Below are 15,143 nucleotides of genomic sequence, written 5' to 3' on the forward strand. Positions count from 1 at the left end.
ACAGTACTTCACTATTGCAAGCACTTATTTATTCTTACATGTGGAGAACACTGGTTTACTGAACACTGTTGAAATTGCCTAGGAGACCTTGGCGAGTTTTACTAAGCTTTAATGCCAAGCATTTGAATGCAAGGCACATTCTTGTGGTGAGTGCAAATCCTTAAGGGGGCGGAGTCACAGAAACACAATTGGTGTGGTTGAAGCATTATATCAAGTTTTTTTGAGAAGATTGCATGTTTGTTTAAGTTTGAAGCACTTGGAAAAACACTACAATTTATGGACTTAATTTTTTTGATTCTTTCCACACTTTAGGTGTGGGTTTTGGATTACCACTTATGAACACTTGTTTAGAGATAATATATAATTTGTAGTATATATTTTCTATATTTTCTTTTTATTCTCATGTTTAATAATTTTTTGACACTTTTTCACGTGGTGATTTAGTTTATATTATTTACATGTTTTAGATATGTTTATATGATTTATGAACACAGCGCTACAAATTTTTCATTAAAATTTTTGCATATATATCATACCTTTCAAGTAGCAGCTTTAGGCATATATATATATTTGCACTTATTTTTCCTGTGCTCAGTGGTGGTTTGAGAAGGTAAAGGGGCGCGTATACTATCTTTTAACCAGAGTTTCACAGTACACATATAGTATACTGTAATCTTACAGATTACAGTACCGTATAAAATAAATACACATCCCCTTTGTCCCTAGTGGTCTGCCCAGTGACCTGCATGCACTTTTATATAATAGACTGTTCTTTCTGCCTGGAAACTGTAGATTGTCCATAGGAACCAAAAAGTGTCCCTTTATATCAAAAGTGGTTTTAGAGCAGCTAAAAAACAGAGATAATAAATTTGAATCACTTGCAGAATTGAGCGATAGCGATTTGTGGGGAAACTCGTCATCAAACACTGAAAGTAATAATTTTTATTACTATTATAATTTGTTATAATTATTTATAGTTATTTATTATATTATAATTTATGATTTTGTGTTTCAAACTTTATCATACCCGGGATGTCTATTAGACTCTTGTTTGGTCAGATTTAAGTGAGTTATTCCTAAGAATTACAGGCCTACAATATAAAACGCCAAATTTCCATGCAAAACAATTACACCGCTTTCAGCACCTAAAATCTGAAAGAATCATACCGCCAGGGAGGTTAAAGGCAGGGTTTGAAAAATTTGCTTGGAATCTAGGAGCCAGCTAAAAAAGTTAGGAGCCAAAAAAACGCACCCCGTCCCGCCAAGCATATGTAAACGGTATTTAAACCACACATGTGAGGTATCGCCGCGATTGGTAGAACAAGAGCAATAATTCTAGCCCTAGACCGACTCTGTAACTCAAAACATGCAACCTGTAGAATTTTTTAAACGTCGCCTATGGAGATTTTAAAGGGTAAAAGTTTGTCGCCATTCCACGAGCGGACGCAATTTTGAAGCGTGACATGTTGGGTATCAATTTACTCGGCCTAACATTATCTTTCACAATATAAAAAAAATTGGGCTAACTTTACTGTTGTCTAATTTTTTAATTAAAAAAAGTGTATTTTTTCCCCAAAAAAGTGTGCTTGTAAGACCGCTGCACAAATACGGTGTGACAGAAAGTATTGCAACGACCGCCATTTTATTCTCTAGGGTGTTAGAATAAAAAATATATATAATGTTTGCGGGTTCTAATTAGAGGGAAGGAGATGGCAGTGAAAACAGTGAAAAACACATTAGAACTGCTGTTTTGCTATTTGTATTGTAACTACTTGTAATGCCAACGGCCACCACAAGATGGCGCCAGATCACAGAAGGAAGCTTAGGCCTGCAGAAGGCCGCAAAGCCGTGGCCTCAATTACCGGCCGGCGCGCGTCGGCCGGTAATTAAGGCCGCAGATTTGCGGCCTTCTGCAGGCCTAAGCTTCCTTCTGCGAAGGCTGCAAAGCCGCGGCCTCAATTACCAGCGGGCGCGGGCCCGCCGCGATCGTGCCCCGCGCCGCCCAGTAATTGAGGCCGCGGCTTTGCGGCCTTCTGCAGGCCTAAGCTTCCCCGGGCACCAGGTCACAATTTCTTGTTGCAATTGCGACCGGGCGGCCGGATTTTGTCGAGCCCTGGTTAAAGGGGTTGTAAAGGTTTGTTACATTGTTGGTTCACTTACCTTTTTCTTCAATTTCCCTTCTAAATGTTTTTTTTCTTTGTCTGAATTTCTTACTTCCTGTTTCTCCTCAGCAAGCTTGCCCCCATCATCCGAGCCATTCTGGCTGGGGGTTAGTCAGCGTGCTCGCCCCCTCACTTGGGACTACATCCCTGCGGGGAGACACTGTGAACGTTCACAGCATCTTCCCGCAGGGATGTAGTCCCAAGGGAGGGGGTGAGCACACTGACTAACCCCCAGCCAGAATGGCTCAGATGATGGGAGCAAGCTTACTTAGGAGAAACAGGAAGTAAGAAACTCAGACAAAGAAAAAAAACATTTAGAAGGGAAATCGAAAGAAAAGGTAAGTGAACCAACAATGCACTAGCTTAACCACTTCCCGACCACCGCATGTACATATACGTCGGCAGAATGGCACGTACAGGCATATTGGCGTACCTGTACGTCCCTGCCTAGACGTGGGTCGGGGTCCAATCGGGACCCCCCCCCCCCCGCTACATGCGGCGGTCGGATTCCCGCGGGGAGCGATCCGGGACGACGGCGCAGCTATTCGCTTATAGCCGCTCCATCGCGATTGCTCCCCGGAGCTGAAGAACGGGGAGAGCCGTATGTAAACACGGCTTCCCCGTGCTTCACTGTGGCGGCTGCATCGATCGAGTGATCCCTTTTATAGGGAAACACAATCGATGAAGTCACACCTACAGCCACACCCCCCTACAGTTGTAAACACACACTAGGTGAAACATAACTCCTTCAGCGCCCCCTGTGGTTAACTCCCAAACAGCAACTGTCATTTTCACAATAAACAATGCAATTTAAATGCATTTTTTTCTGTGAAAATGACAATGGTCCCAAAAATGTGTCAAAATTGTCTGAAGTGTTCGCCATAATGTCGCAGTCACGAAAAAAATCACTGATCGCCGCCATTAGTAGTAAAAAAAAAAAAAATACTAAAACTATCCCCTATTTTGTATAAATTTTGCGCAAACCAATCGATAAATGTTTATTGCGATTTTTTTTACCAAAAATAGGTAGAAGAATACATATCGGCCTAAACTGAGGAAAAAATAAATTTTTATATATATTTTTGGGGGATATTTATTATAGCAAAAAGTAAAACATATTGCATTTTTTTCAAAATTGTCGCTCTATTTTTGTTTATAGCGCAAAAAATAAAAATCGCAGAGGTAATCAAATACCACCAAAAGAAAGCTCTATTTGTGGGGAAAAAAGGACGCCAATTTTGTTTTGGAGCCACGTCGCACGACCGCGCAATTGTCAGTTCAAGCGACGCAGTGCCGAATCGCAAAAAGGGGCCTGGTCCTTTACCTGCATTTTGGTCCGGGTCTTAAGTGGTTAAAGGAACCAATTTAGAAAATAAAAATGAACCTTTACAACCCCTTTGAGATATATATTACTATGATACATCAGGAAATGAAAACATGTTTTAAAGCTCTAATTTCTTATTTTCTAGGCCATTACGTTCGGGATATCTGCGTCTATGGAACAGGGGACTTGCAGTGGTTAATTAATGCCAACAGTATTTATGCCAACAAGTTTGAATGGAAATCTTATCCTCCGACACTGGAATGCCTAGAAATGAAGATACGAGAACGAACACTTAATCAGAGTGAGGTCACTGTGCAGCCTGACTGGTACCTCTAAGCAGTACATTCTGCAGAAAAGAATTGATAAAAGTGCTCTAATATGGATGAGACACAGAGAGCACACAACTATCTCTTAACCGCTGTCCTTAAAAGGCGATTTGAAGTCAAGAAGCAGATACCATTAAGCAGCTTCCTCCTTTTAAGCACTTGTGAAGAGTTTATTGTTCACAATGCTTGTACCGTTATCTTTTCTACTGGTGTTAAGAAGCTACTGTATGATTATATTATGCTGCTATTAGATGTGGTTCTTATGAAATGGATTGCATCTATATTATGCCGATATTTGTGTCATATGGTGCCAGCCTGCACAAAGAAGAGGAACATATTAGCAGTTAGATTGTATGTATGCAAACAGGACCTACAAATGAAGCATAGTAATGGGGTGTTCAGACCAACAGGCTGGAAAGCATCCAGTCTATATACTGGAATTCCTACCGGCATTATAAACTCCTCTTAGGAGTAGTTTAACATCCTCACCCACACACCTTTGTCTATAGAAATGATAACATATATAACCCCTTCACGCCGACCATACCCAAATTTGCGCTCATGGCTTGAAGGGGTTATTACTGGGACCCGGTACTGTTTTTTTAGAGCGGCCAGTTGGCTCTTTTAGACCCCCAATCCCTCTATAAAGAGTACCTGTCACCACCTTTTACTGTCACAAGGGATGTTTACATTCCTTGTGACAGCAATAAAGGTGATCAGATTTTTTTTTTTATTTTAAAGGCATAATGTAAACATCTTTTTTTTTCAAAGCGTCCCCACGGGCTTGCTCAACAAAGAAAAGGCACGCCCGCAAATGTAAACGGTGTTCAAATCACACATGTGAGGTATTGCCATGATCGCCAGAGTGAGAGAAATAATTCTAGCCTCCTCTGTACCTTTAACCTGGTAACCGTTAAACATTTTTAAAGCGTCGCCTATGGAGATTTTTAGGTACCGTTATTTGTCGCCATTCCATGAGTGTGCGCAATTTCAAAGCATAACATGTTAGGTATCTATTTACTTGGTGTAACATTATCTTTCACATTATTCAAAAAAATTGGGCTAACTTTACTGCTTCGTTTTTATTTTATTTTTTTAGTTCATAAATGTTTATTTTTTTTCCAAACAAATGCATTTGAAAGACCTCTGCTCAAATACCGTGGGACATAAAATATTGAAACAATCCCCATTTTATTCTCTAGGGTCTCTGCTAATATATATATATATATATATATATATATATATATATATATATATATATATATATATATAAATATATATATGTTTGGGGATTCTAGCAAAAAAATACTGATTGTAACTTGTAAGCAACAAATGTCAGAAGTAGGCTTGGGCGTGAAAGGGATAACAAATGTTGAAAAAAAATACATTGAATTTTTGTTCTGCAACATTTAAAGTCCATCGCACTTGGTGAAAAGTCAAAAAGAAAAATTATGCTGTCTAAGTCACTGGGGTTTACTTACTAAAGGCAAATAGACTGTTCAATTTGCAAGGGAAGTTTTACCGTGCAACAGGATTTTCCCCCAGAACTTAGTTAATGAGGTGAAGTTCTGCTGACTTCCATTATCCAATCATGTGTGAGCAAAAAAAATTGTTTTTTTTTCTTGCATGTCAATGGGTATTTTTTGCAATGTGAAACTGCACAACATTCACTAAACTCTGAGGAAGATTCCCCTGCAAAGTGAAAAGTCTATTTGCCCTGAGTAAATCAACCCCACTGTGTCCCAGATTTACAAGTAAAAAAAACACCCATGGTTATTACACTGTTCTCCACATGAAGAGTGATAGACGCGTGCCCGCTGCGGCAAAATTCTTCTTTGGCTATCCCTGAGCCCACAGGCTGATAAACTGAATTTGTTTACTGCTTTATATGAAAAGTAGCAGAAGCTGTCAAATGTTATATACAGTGCTTCCATCAAGGAAACAATGTAACATTAAGGCCTGGTTCACACCTATGCATTTTTTAGTGCAGTTTCAGTTTTGCAGAAACAAACTAAAGTCCATTTAACATGGTTTCCTGTGGGTCACGTTCACATCTGTGCATTTTTTTTTTTTTCTGGAAAGTGCCAGGGATTTTTTTTCGAGTTTTTGGTTCCATAGACTTCAATGGATCAAAAATGTGTATTGAAAAACGCAAAATGCACCCGGAATATGAAAACTGTAACCTGCATAGGTGTGAACCAGGCTTAAAACATCAAACGTCGAATCTGTCATTGAAGGCTTATGGTGTCTGTCGAAATTCTAAGAAGATTCGACAAAGAGACAAATTCTATGACGCCGCAATTTCCGGTCAAATGCTCGGCCCATATGCTATAGAAGAATTTGAATGTTGGTTATGTTATAAATATAATTATTACTAGTGTCATACAACATTAGAATTCTTCTATAGCTTATAGGCAGAACATTCGACCGGAAATGTACAATTGCGGCGTCGTACAGTTTAGCTGCTCCGTCTAATCTTCTTAAAACATTCAACAGACCCCATAAGCCTTCAATGACAGATTCCACCTTACTTATTTCTGATTTTCAGACTAATGCATTTTTTAACGAAACAAAATTAATAAAATCGAATTTCGGGACTAACTAATTAAGTGTATTTTTCGCACGGAAACAAAACTCCGAAACAAAATATTTCAGTGTGCACACGTCTAGTAGTTTGCAGGAAGCAGTATAAAAGCTGCCTGGAATCCCATGTTAGTTGTTCAATCATGGATTTGCCAGAGAAGCTCCTCTGAAAACTATAAACAATTCTAGCATAGTCCTGGAGAACGTATTTGCTGAGAGAGTTGGCATACCTTATTTTATCTCCAACGGGTGATAGGTCTTTCTCCTGGAAAAAAAATGGTGGTGCTAAAAAAGGTTAAAAACTTAACCGCAGCACCACCAGCAGCTTATACTTGCCTTCTCTTCCCCCTTCTGATGCTCTGTTTTATCTCCAGGAACAAAGAAATGTACCTGTTTTTTTCTAGGTATGTGGAGCATATAACTCACTCCTTGCACCACATGACATTGATGACACTTGGTAATTGACTGCTCAATCACCCAGTGCTCCCACATGGAGTGAGGTGGGGGGTCCTCCCCTGGAACTTACACAGGGCTAATTCTGGAAGAAAGTAAGCATAAGCTGATAGTGGGGATGCAGTTAAAGAGAACCTGTTGCTTTGTCCTGCATGGGAAAATACATTGGTTCACTAGAATGTTTTCTAGTCACTAATACAAGGTAAAAAAACGACTCGTTGCCAGAAAGTATCCTAATCCATTTAAATCCATCCATAATCCATTATTCAATTTAAAGTATATTCGTCTTTCACAGCCAAATTGGGATAACACCTACATTATATTTGATACGTGTTCTCATTTACATAGCATAACTATTTAAAAATTTCAGCTTACCTTTTTTAGATGTCCCAGCCTGTCCTTAAGAGACTCAGCTTGGACATATTTACTCTGAGATTGTTCAAACATTCTTAAAGTTAGCAACGAGGCATTCTCCTGAAAAATATATAAAAGGTAAGCAATACTGAAAAAATAAAAATAAAAAAATGTATGCTTTTTAAATGGGATCACATAAAAAACTACATTGGGTTTTTCTCAAATTTGACTGCAAAAGTGGAAATATACTTTAAAGCGGAGTTCCACCCAAAAGTGGAACTTCCGCTTTAAGCACTCCTCGCTCCCTTACATGTCACATTTGGCATGCCATTTTTTTTGGGGGGGGGGGGCTTTGGTAGGAGTGGGGCTTCCTGTCCCACTTCCTACTTCCACCCAGGGACCGCCTAGGCGACTCCTTCTCTTGCCTTAGGCGGCTTCTCCCTTTAGGTGATCTCCTGGGACACGTGACGGGTCCCAGGAGATCGCCTGTCAACTCAGAGTGCAGCGCGACTGCGCAGTGTCCGGCCGTGAAGCCGAAAGCTGTCATGGCCAGGTGCCCACACTATAAATGGAGGCGCCAGCGGAGAGGGGGGAAGAGGAGTGGAGCTCCGGGCGGCCACGTCGCTGGACCGTGGAGCAGGTAAGTGTCTGTTTATTAGAAGTCAGCAGCTACACTTTCTGTAGCTGCTGACTTTTAATAAAACAGTAAAAGGCTGGAACTCCGCTTTAAGTCTCAGTGATGTCAGTGACTTCTATTGAAGAGCATTGATTTTTTGAAAATGTTGTTTAAGCACACAAACCAAGTCCATTACAAATGTACAATTTTCAGTCACAGAAAAATAAATGTTAACATGATAATGTAACCACACGTAATGAGTGTAGGTTTAAAAGCAGTGCAGCTGTTTGTTTCCTTATATATTTTATAAGTTTATATATTTTTTATAAAAAAAATCTTAACTGATACTACTGAAGATAAAAGTAAGACTAATATATATGGTACTGTAGTTTGCGTTTGGTAAGGCAATGTGATTCTGGTGTTTTCCAACCAAAGCACCTGAATCGTCATTTAATAATATCTAGGCTATTCTGATTTTTGTCACTCCAATTCTTAGTATTTGCATTCCCTAAACATTCCAGAAACGAGTTTGCCTTGCGTTAATAGAAAAGTGGCATACATTTTAAGAAGTGCCGCTATCTTGTGTCGGGCAATATTGCCATCCTAGCTTTGTACGAAAGACATTCATGGGATGACATAATCTGTTCAAAGCTGCACTGTTGTAATACTATATGCACTGATATTGCTGCAGAAAGAGAATATATTTAATTTATGAGAATTTATTGAAATATTTAATATGTATTTTATTAGCAAAGATTTATCAGGGCATTATGTAAATTATACTTACTTAATTATACTTATACTAAAACATCAACATGTTCATGCAAGCGCATTACAGTTTTAAAAAAGACTCAAGTGCAAGTGCTTTTAATATTACTTATAAATAATGCATACATTTTCATTCAGTGTTCATATCATTCAGTACGCTTTTAATACTTTTTATTTTAGTGGTTAATAGGCATTGTAAAAACTTACAAGAAAGCTGAAATTGATTAACATCAAATTAAAAGATATACCCCTTAATCAGTGATTACAATGTAAGGAGGAAAAAATATTAAAACAGCAAGATCAAAACAGTATCATGCTGTGGGTTTAAATAACAAATACAATACACAGAAAAGGGGCCTCTTGCAACTGTACTGATGTATGACCAGACATTCCTGGCACAAAAAAAATGCAAGGATAGACTGTATAACGCTTGTGCGTATTTGCGAGTATGCACATACATGCATAAAAACTCTTATAGCTTTATTTTAATGAAGCAAACGTGGCATATACGCGTATTTGTTTATATGCATGCAAACATAGTGACTGGCAACTCAGATTTCTGTATTTCTTTTTTTGCGGATCTACTGTATATGAAGCCCAAGTTTATGCCCTCGTGTGTACAGGCATATTGAAAACAATGGGCTGCATTGAGATCAGTAAAAAAAAAAAAAAAAACGCCTGTATGCCTAAAAAAGTTTTCAGGCAAAAGTGTGCAAGAGGCCTAATGCTAGCATTTGAGTTACTTGCAAACTTCCAAAAAAATAAAAAAGTCGAGTGACGTGTTATTGCAGTTTCCTCTTTGAAACAATCAGGTAAAACAATGGTAAAAGATACCCATATGCACATAATCGTTATTTTTGAATAATTTATTTACTATAGGTATGTTGATATATTTAATCAATTTCACTTTTAAAGTGGAAGTAAACCCTTCAATTTCATAGTTACAAAAACAGTTAACATTCCCGGCATGCCGGAAATGCTAGCTGTCACATTTGTTTGTGCTTTCAACCAAACTGCCAAACCATCCAATGGCTGGTTTCATAACAGGTCACATGTACAGTACCATGGCAGTTGCAGATTAAACAGAGGTCAAGATGGCCGCTTCCTTGGTTGAAAACGATAGGAGGGTTTACTTCCACTTTAAATGCTATGCCGCGTACACACGATCAGTCCATCCGATGAGAACGGACCGATGGACGGTTTTCATCGGTTAACCGATGAAGCTGACTGATGGTCCGTCGTGCCTACACACCATCGGTTAAAAAACCAATCGTGTCAGAACGCGGTGACGTAAAACACAACGACGTGCTGAAAAAAATGAAGTTCAATGCTTCCAAGCATGCGTCGACTTGATTCTGAGCATGTGTGGATTTTTAACCGATGGACGTGCCTACTAACGATCGATTTTGTCCTATCGGTTAGGAATCCATCGGTTAATTTTAAAACAAGTTGCCTTTTTTTTAACCGATGGTTAACTAACTGGTCCATCAGACCATTCTCATCGGTTTAACCGATCGTGTGTACGCGGCATAAAGCTTAAATTTATGAAAAATACAGACAAATTATAAAAAAATTGTCTACTTTAGTTTAGGCGCCATTCACACCTGAGCGATTTTCAGCTTGTAAAAAAGCTCATCTCGGAAGCTCCAAAATGCTCAACAAGCAAAACCCCATTCATTTCAACGGCCTCTGTTCACATATGAGCATTCTGTCGCCTGAAGCAAAACCGCCTGAAGCTCAAAAAAGTACATGAGCATCTTTTTTGCAGATGACAAGCGTTTTTGGCCCCATAAATTCAATAGAAACACCTGACTTGAGCAGAAAACGCTAGTAAAAAGCATTTAAATAGCAGCTCTACATCTCTAATTCCCTCTCCCCCTATTGCTCTCTATTGGCTAAATAAAAATGCCTAAAGCTGTAAAACGCTTGTAAAATGCTTTTAAAAAGTTGCAAAAAAAGCTGCAAAAAAAGCTTTAAAAAAATGCAGCAAAACGCCAGTAAATCGATACGCTCAGGTGTGAATGGAGCCTTAAAGAGATCATGTCACTGGTGTTATGGGGGTAAACAGCTGTAGGTATCATACAGTATGCTTTGCACATACCTGGAGCAGACTCCCAGATCTTGTCACAGGCTGCTCTGACTGGCTAGACCTGTTAGAACAGCCTGGCATTCAGCCATGACAGGAATGTTTTGGAGGCTCCCGCAGGTATGTGTAGACACTTCCAGATTCTGCTCAGTGACAGCCTGTTGGAAAAAAAAAATGTTTTTTATTATCCTGTTGTCCATTAGTTGTTGGTCTTTACTCGCCGTACCAAAGAACTTTAAACCATGGATGCAAATAGAAAGAAAGAAAGCCACATAGAGAATATCCCAGCATGGCATGACACAGATGTCATGATTTACCAACATAAAATTAAATACTCCTAGATGTCAAAGTGGTAAAAAGCAACACACGGGGTCACTGTGCCCCCCCACATCTGTAAATTGCTTATTTGTATTACCGTTATGAGGCCTTATGTGTGATATTTTCAATCTGTGTGCACGATTAAAAGCATGGACGGTTGTGTTGTCAACCTGTTGACTTTACAGTTAGGCAGATTTTTTTGCCTCTAAATAATTTTTGGTTCTGCCTAAATTAGTAGGTCTTTTTAACCCTTGCTTCTCTATTCCTCCTTTTTTTTTTTTACAAAGGTTGTACGCAACTCTTTAAAGGGGTTGTAAAGGTTTGTTTTTTATTTTCTAAATGGGTTCCTTTAAGCTAGCGCATTGTTGGTTCACTTACCTTTTCCTTCGATTTCCCTTCTAAGGCCCCGTACACACGTCCAAGGAACTCGACGGGCAAAACACATCGTTTTGCTCGTCAAGTTCCTTGTGAAGCTGCCGAGGATCTCGGCGAGCCGAAATTTCCCATTGAACAACGAGGAAATAGAGAACATGAGCTCTATTTCCTCGCCGAGATCCTCGTCGGCTTCCTCGGCCGAAAGTGTACACACGGCCGGGTTTCTCGGCAGAATTCAGCTCCGTCCGAGTTTCTGGCTGAATTCTGCCGAGAAACTCGGTCGTGTGTACGGGGCCTAAATGTTTTTTTTCTTTGTTATCTTTGTCTGAATTTCTCACTTCCTGTTCCTCCTCAGTAAGCTGTTCTGTCTGACTAACCCCCAGCTAGAACGGCTCAGATGATGGGGGCAAGCTTACTGAGGAGGAACAGGAAGTGAGAAATTCAGACAAAGAAAAAAAACATTTAGAAGGGAAATCAAAGGAAAGGGTAAGTGAACTAACAATGCACTGGCTTAAAGGAACCTATTTAGAAAATAAAAAACGAACCTTTACACCCCTTTAAATCTGCTTCATGGGAATCTAGTATTTAAAAAGCCAATGTGATACTCTCAATTATCAGTAGCATAGTTGATTTTTGCATTCACTGGTTGTATGATGTTACATAGTTACATAGTGTTCACTTGTTATATGATAATTAACTCAGAACTAACCACACAATTTACACACACCTCTCCCCGTTCTTCAGCTCCTGTGACCGATCGCGGGACACCAGCAGCGATCGGGTCCGCGTGTCCCGCCGGCTTGGTTACGGAGCTTCAAAACAGGTCGCGGGCACGCGCTGGCGGCGCGCGACCTACGGCTGGGCACTTAAAGAGGACGTACCCATACGTGATTGTGCCCAGACGTGCCATTCTGCCGACTTATATCGGCGTTAGGTGGTCCTTAAGTGGTTAAAGCATATATCAAGGCAAAATTAAAACATACAGTATGCAGTCCATTACTGCGATACATTCACATTTCCCCATGTTTTAACCCATTGAATATCTTGCAAGTACAGCATAATACCTGTTGATCTGCCAGAAATGTTTCAAGCTCCTAATGTATAGTGTGCTAACAACACACTGCATTTTTTTAGACTGAGTGATGTCAGTCAACTCCCACTGTCTTCCTATCTAAAACATACAGACTAATTGACTTGTAGTCCAAGTTAAGAACAGAGAGGGCTAAATAGTCTCTTTGCAATAACATTGGCTGATAATATAGGACACAGAAAAGCTCTGAACTTTTGACAAGATCAACAGGTATTTTTTTACCTATATTTTAAAACAGATATAATTTAATGTTTCCAATTGTTAGGGTTTACATACACTTTTAGATTTCTGTGATATCTTTACTATCTGTGACCTCACTGGGGAGATTTTCCCTTACTTCCTGTACCTGTGATACCCATACAAAATAATCCGCTCTGCCTCCTCCTCACATTTGGCACATAATTTTTTTTGGGGGGGGGGGGGGGGGGCAAGTACCTGGTTTTGACAGGTACCTGCTTCCACTGTTGGTTGGATCGCTGCATTGATCTGAGTCAAAGTTCTGCCCCCCCCCCTCCTTCTTCAGAAGCCTTCTGGGACACAGCACAAGTCTCAGAAAGCTGTGGGACCATTCAGATAGCCCAGTGTAGCTGGAATATGGGCAATGAGGAAGTTTATTCACCTGGCTCTGGTCCCCCATGCCATGCTGGCATACTGTGGGCAGCCGGCTATGACTGCTTGCCGGCTACCCACAGTTAGAATGCCAGCACCGGGCACCAAAGCCCGGTGAAGAAACTGGTTGAGTGAGGAAAGCACCAGATCCTGGGACAGGTGAGTGTCTGTTTATTAAAAGTCCATTTTTGTAGCTGCAGACATTTTACACCGATGACTGAAGAATTGCTTTAACCCCCCTGACGGTAAACCCGAGCGTGACTCGGGGTTGGTTTTTCATGTTAGGATCGGTAAACCCGAGTCACGCTCGGGCTGGACGGACTTACCTTTCGCTGGATCCACAGGCTTGGTTTACTTACCTTGTCCCTGGATCCAGCGATGCCACCCGCTGTGTGAGCGAGTGGGTCCTCCTCGCTCGATTCACAGTCCCCGTGTGCCGCCGATCTCCGTTCCCTGCGACGTTACGACGCACGGGGACGGAGAACGGCGCCAAATTCAAAAAAGTAAACAAACACTTTACATACAGTATACTGTAATCTTATAGATTACAGTACTGTATGTAAAAAATACACACCCCCCTTGTCCCTAGTGGTCTGCCCAGTGCCCTGCATGTACTTTTATATAATAAAAAATGTAATTTCTGCCTAAAAACTGTAGATTGTCCAAAAGTGTCCCTTTATGTCAAAAATGGTTTTACATCAGCTAGAAAACAGCGATAATAAATTATAATCACTTGCAGAAATGTGCGATAGCGATTTGCGGGGAAATTCGTCATAAAAAAAAAAAAATAATGACAGCGACAATTCTGCAACTGCAAATTTCAGTGATTTTGAGTTGATTACATTATTGAATAATTTTTATTATAATTATATTATTATTTGTTATAATTATGTATAATTATTTATTATATTATAATTTATAATTTTGTTTTAAAAAAAAAAATCATACCCGGGATGCCTACAAGACTCTTGTTTGGTCAGATTTAAGTGAGTTATTTCTAAAAATTACAGGCCTACAGTATAAAACGCCAATTTCCTTGCAAAATAATTGTACCGCTTTTGGTACGTAATTCCAGACAGAATCATACCGCCAGGGAGGTTAAGGTGGTTCCCCTGCTCTGACAGGATGTGACTTGAATCTCACCAGTGGGGTCACTGACAGAATCTTCCCAATAGGGACACCTGACAGGGGCTATATTCACAATTTAAAGGTTTCAGCTGAATTTGGGCTATAATTGGGCTAAATTTTGTTGTCAAGAGTTGATGCATACCACTAATGTGCTGTGTAGCCCAGAACCCTATTGATTACAAGGTAAAATTGGTAACCTTTAGTTGCTGCCAGTCATTGATACCAGTCATATTGGTCTGCATTGTTTATCATTTAAAACAAATGCCAGTTGTTTTGTTACAGTAACATTTACAATTGAAGTGAACCGTTGGAACATACGATGGCCAATTTAGTTTTGTTGTCTTTTTCAGTGTACTACAGTTGTGTGTTACTGTGAAATTTTAAAGTTTTATACATATTCCAATGATGCACTAGAATCAAGCTGTTATTCTTTAGAATCAAGTATTGTGTGATAAAAGGACTCTGGTTTTATTATGACTGTGATAATTATTGTTCATCTGTATATATTTATTTAAATACTGTAAATCTAATTAATTTAAAATGGTGATAAAAATATAACCATAATAAAGTGTTTACAATCATGTTTTATGAAGGAAACCCATTACATAGTACCAATACAATGCATGCATATTTAATACATTTTGATGACTGAAACGGTTGTAGCACCATTTGGCATAGGATGTTATACTGTGATGTGGCTATCACTATACCTCTAAGCATATCTCCAAAGAGTTGCAAATTGCACATGTGTTTTAGCACTCCTGCATGCCGTAAATGTTTCAAATATTAATTGCACAGTTACAGTATTTTTTTATTAGACATTCCACCCTTTATCTGGTTGAACTGTAGGTGTTTCTGCTACAAAGACTATGTGCCTCAGAAAAGCCTGCCACTTTCAAAATGCAATGTCTACTTGCTGATACTATTGTGACAAATAAAACATACTGAACG

General features: G+C 39.5%; 1 protein-coding gene across 1 annotated transcript in view; it reads left to right on the forward strand.

The window, feature by feature from the left end:
* LOC120940707 (N-acetyllactosaminide beta-1,6-N-acetylglucosaminyl-transferase-like) overlaps positions 1-4,496 on the forward strand; it is a 105,305-nt gene extending 100,809 nt beyond the window's left edge. The window contains exon 3 of the mRNA XM_040353709.1: positions 3,632-4,496. Within this exon, the coding sequence (XP_040209643.1) occupies positions 3,632-3,822 (191 nt within the window). The 3' untranslated portion in view covers positions 3,823-4,496. The remainder of the gene's footprint in view (positions 1-3,631) is intronic.
* Positions 4,497-15,143: the final 10,647 nt, after the last annotated feature.

The sequence above is a fragment of the Rana temporaria genome, chromosome 5 (genome assembly GCF_905171775.1).
Source record: "Rana temporaria chromosome 5, aRanTem1.1, whole genome shotgun sequence".
Taxonomy (NCBI): domain Eukaryota; kingdom Metazoa; phylum Chordata; class Amphibia; order Anura; family Ranidae; genus Rana; species Rana temporaria.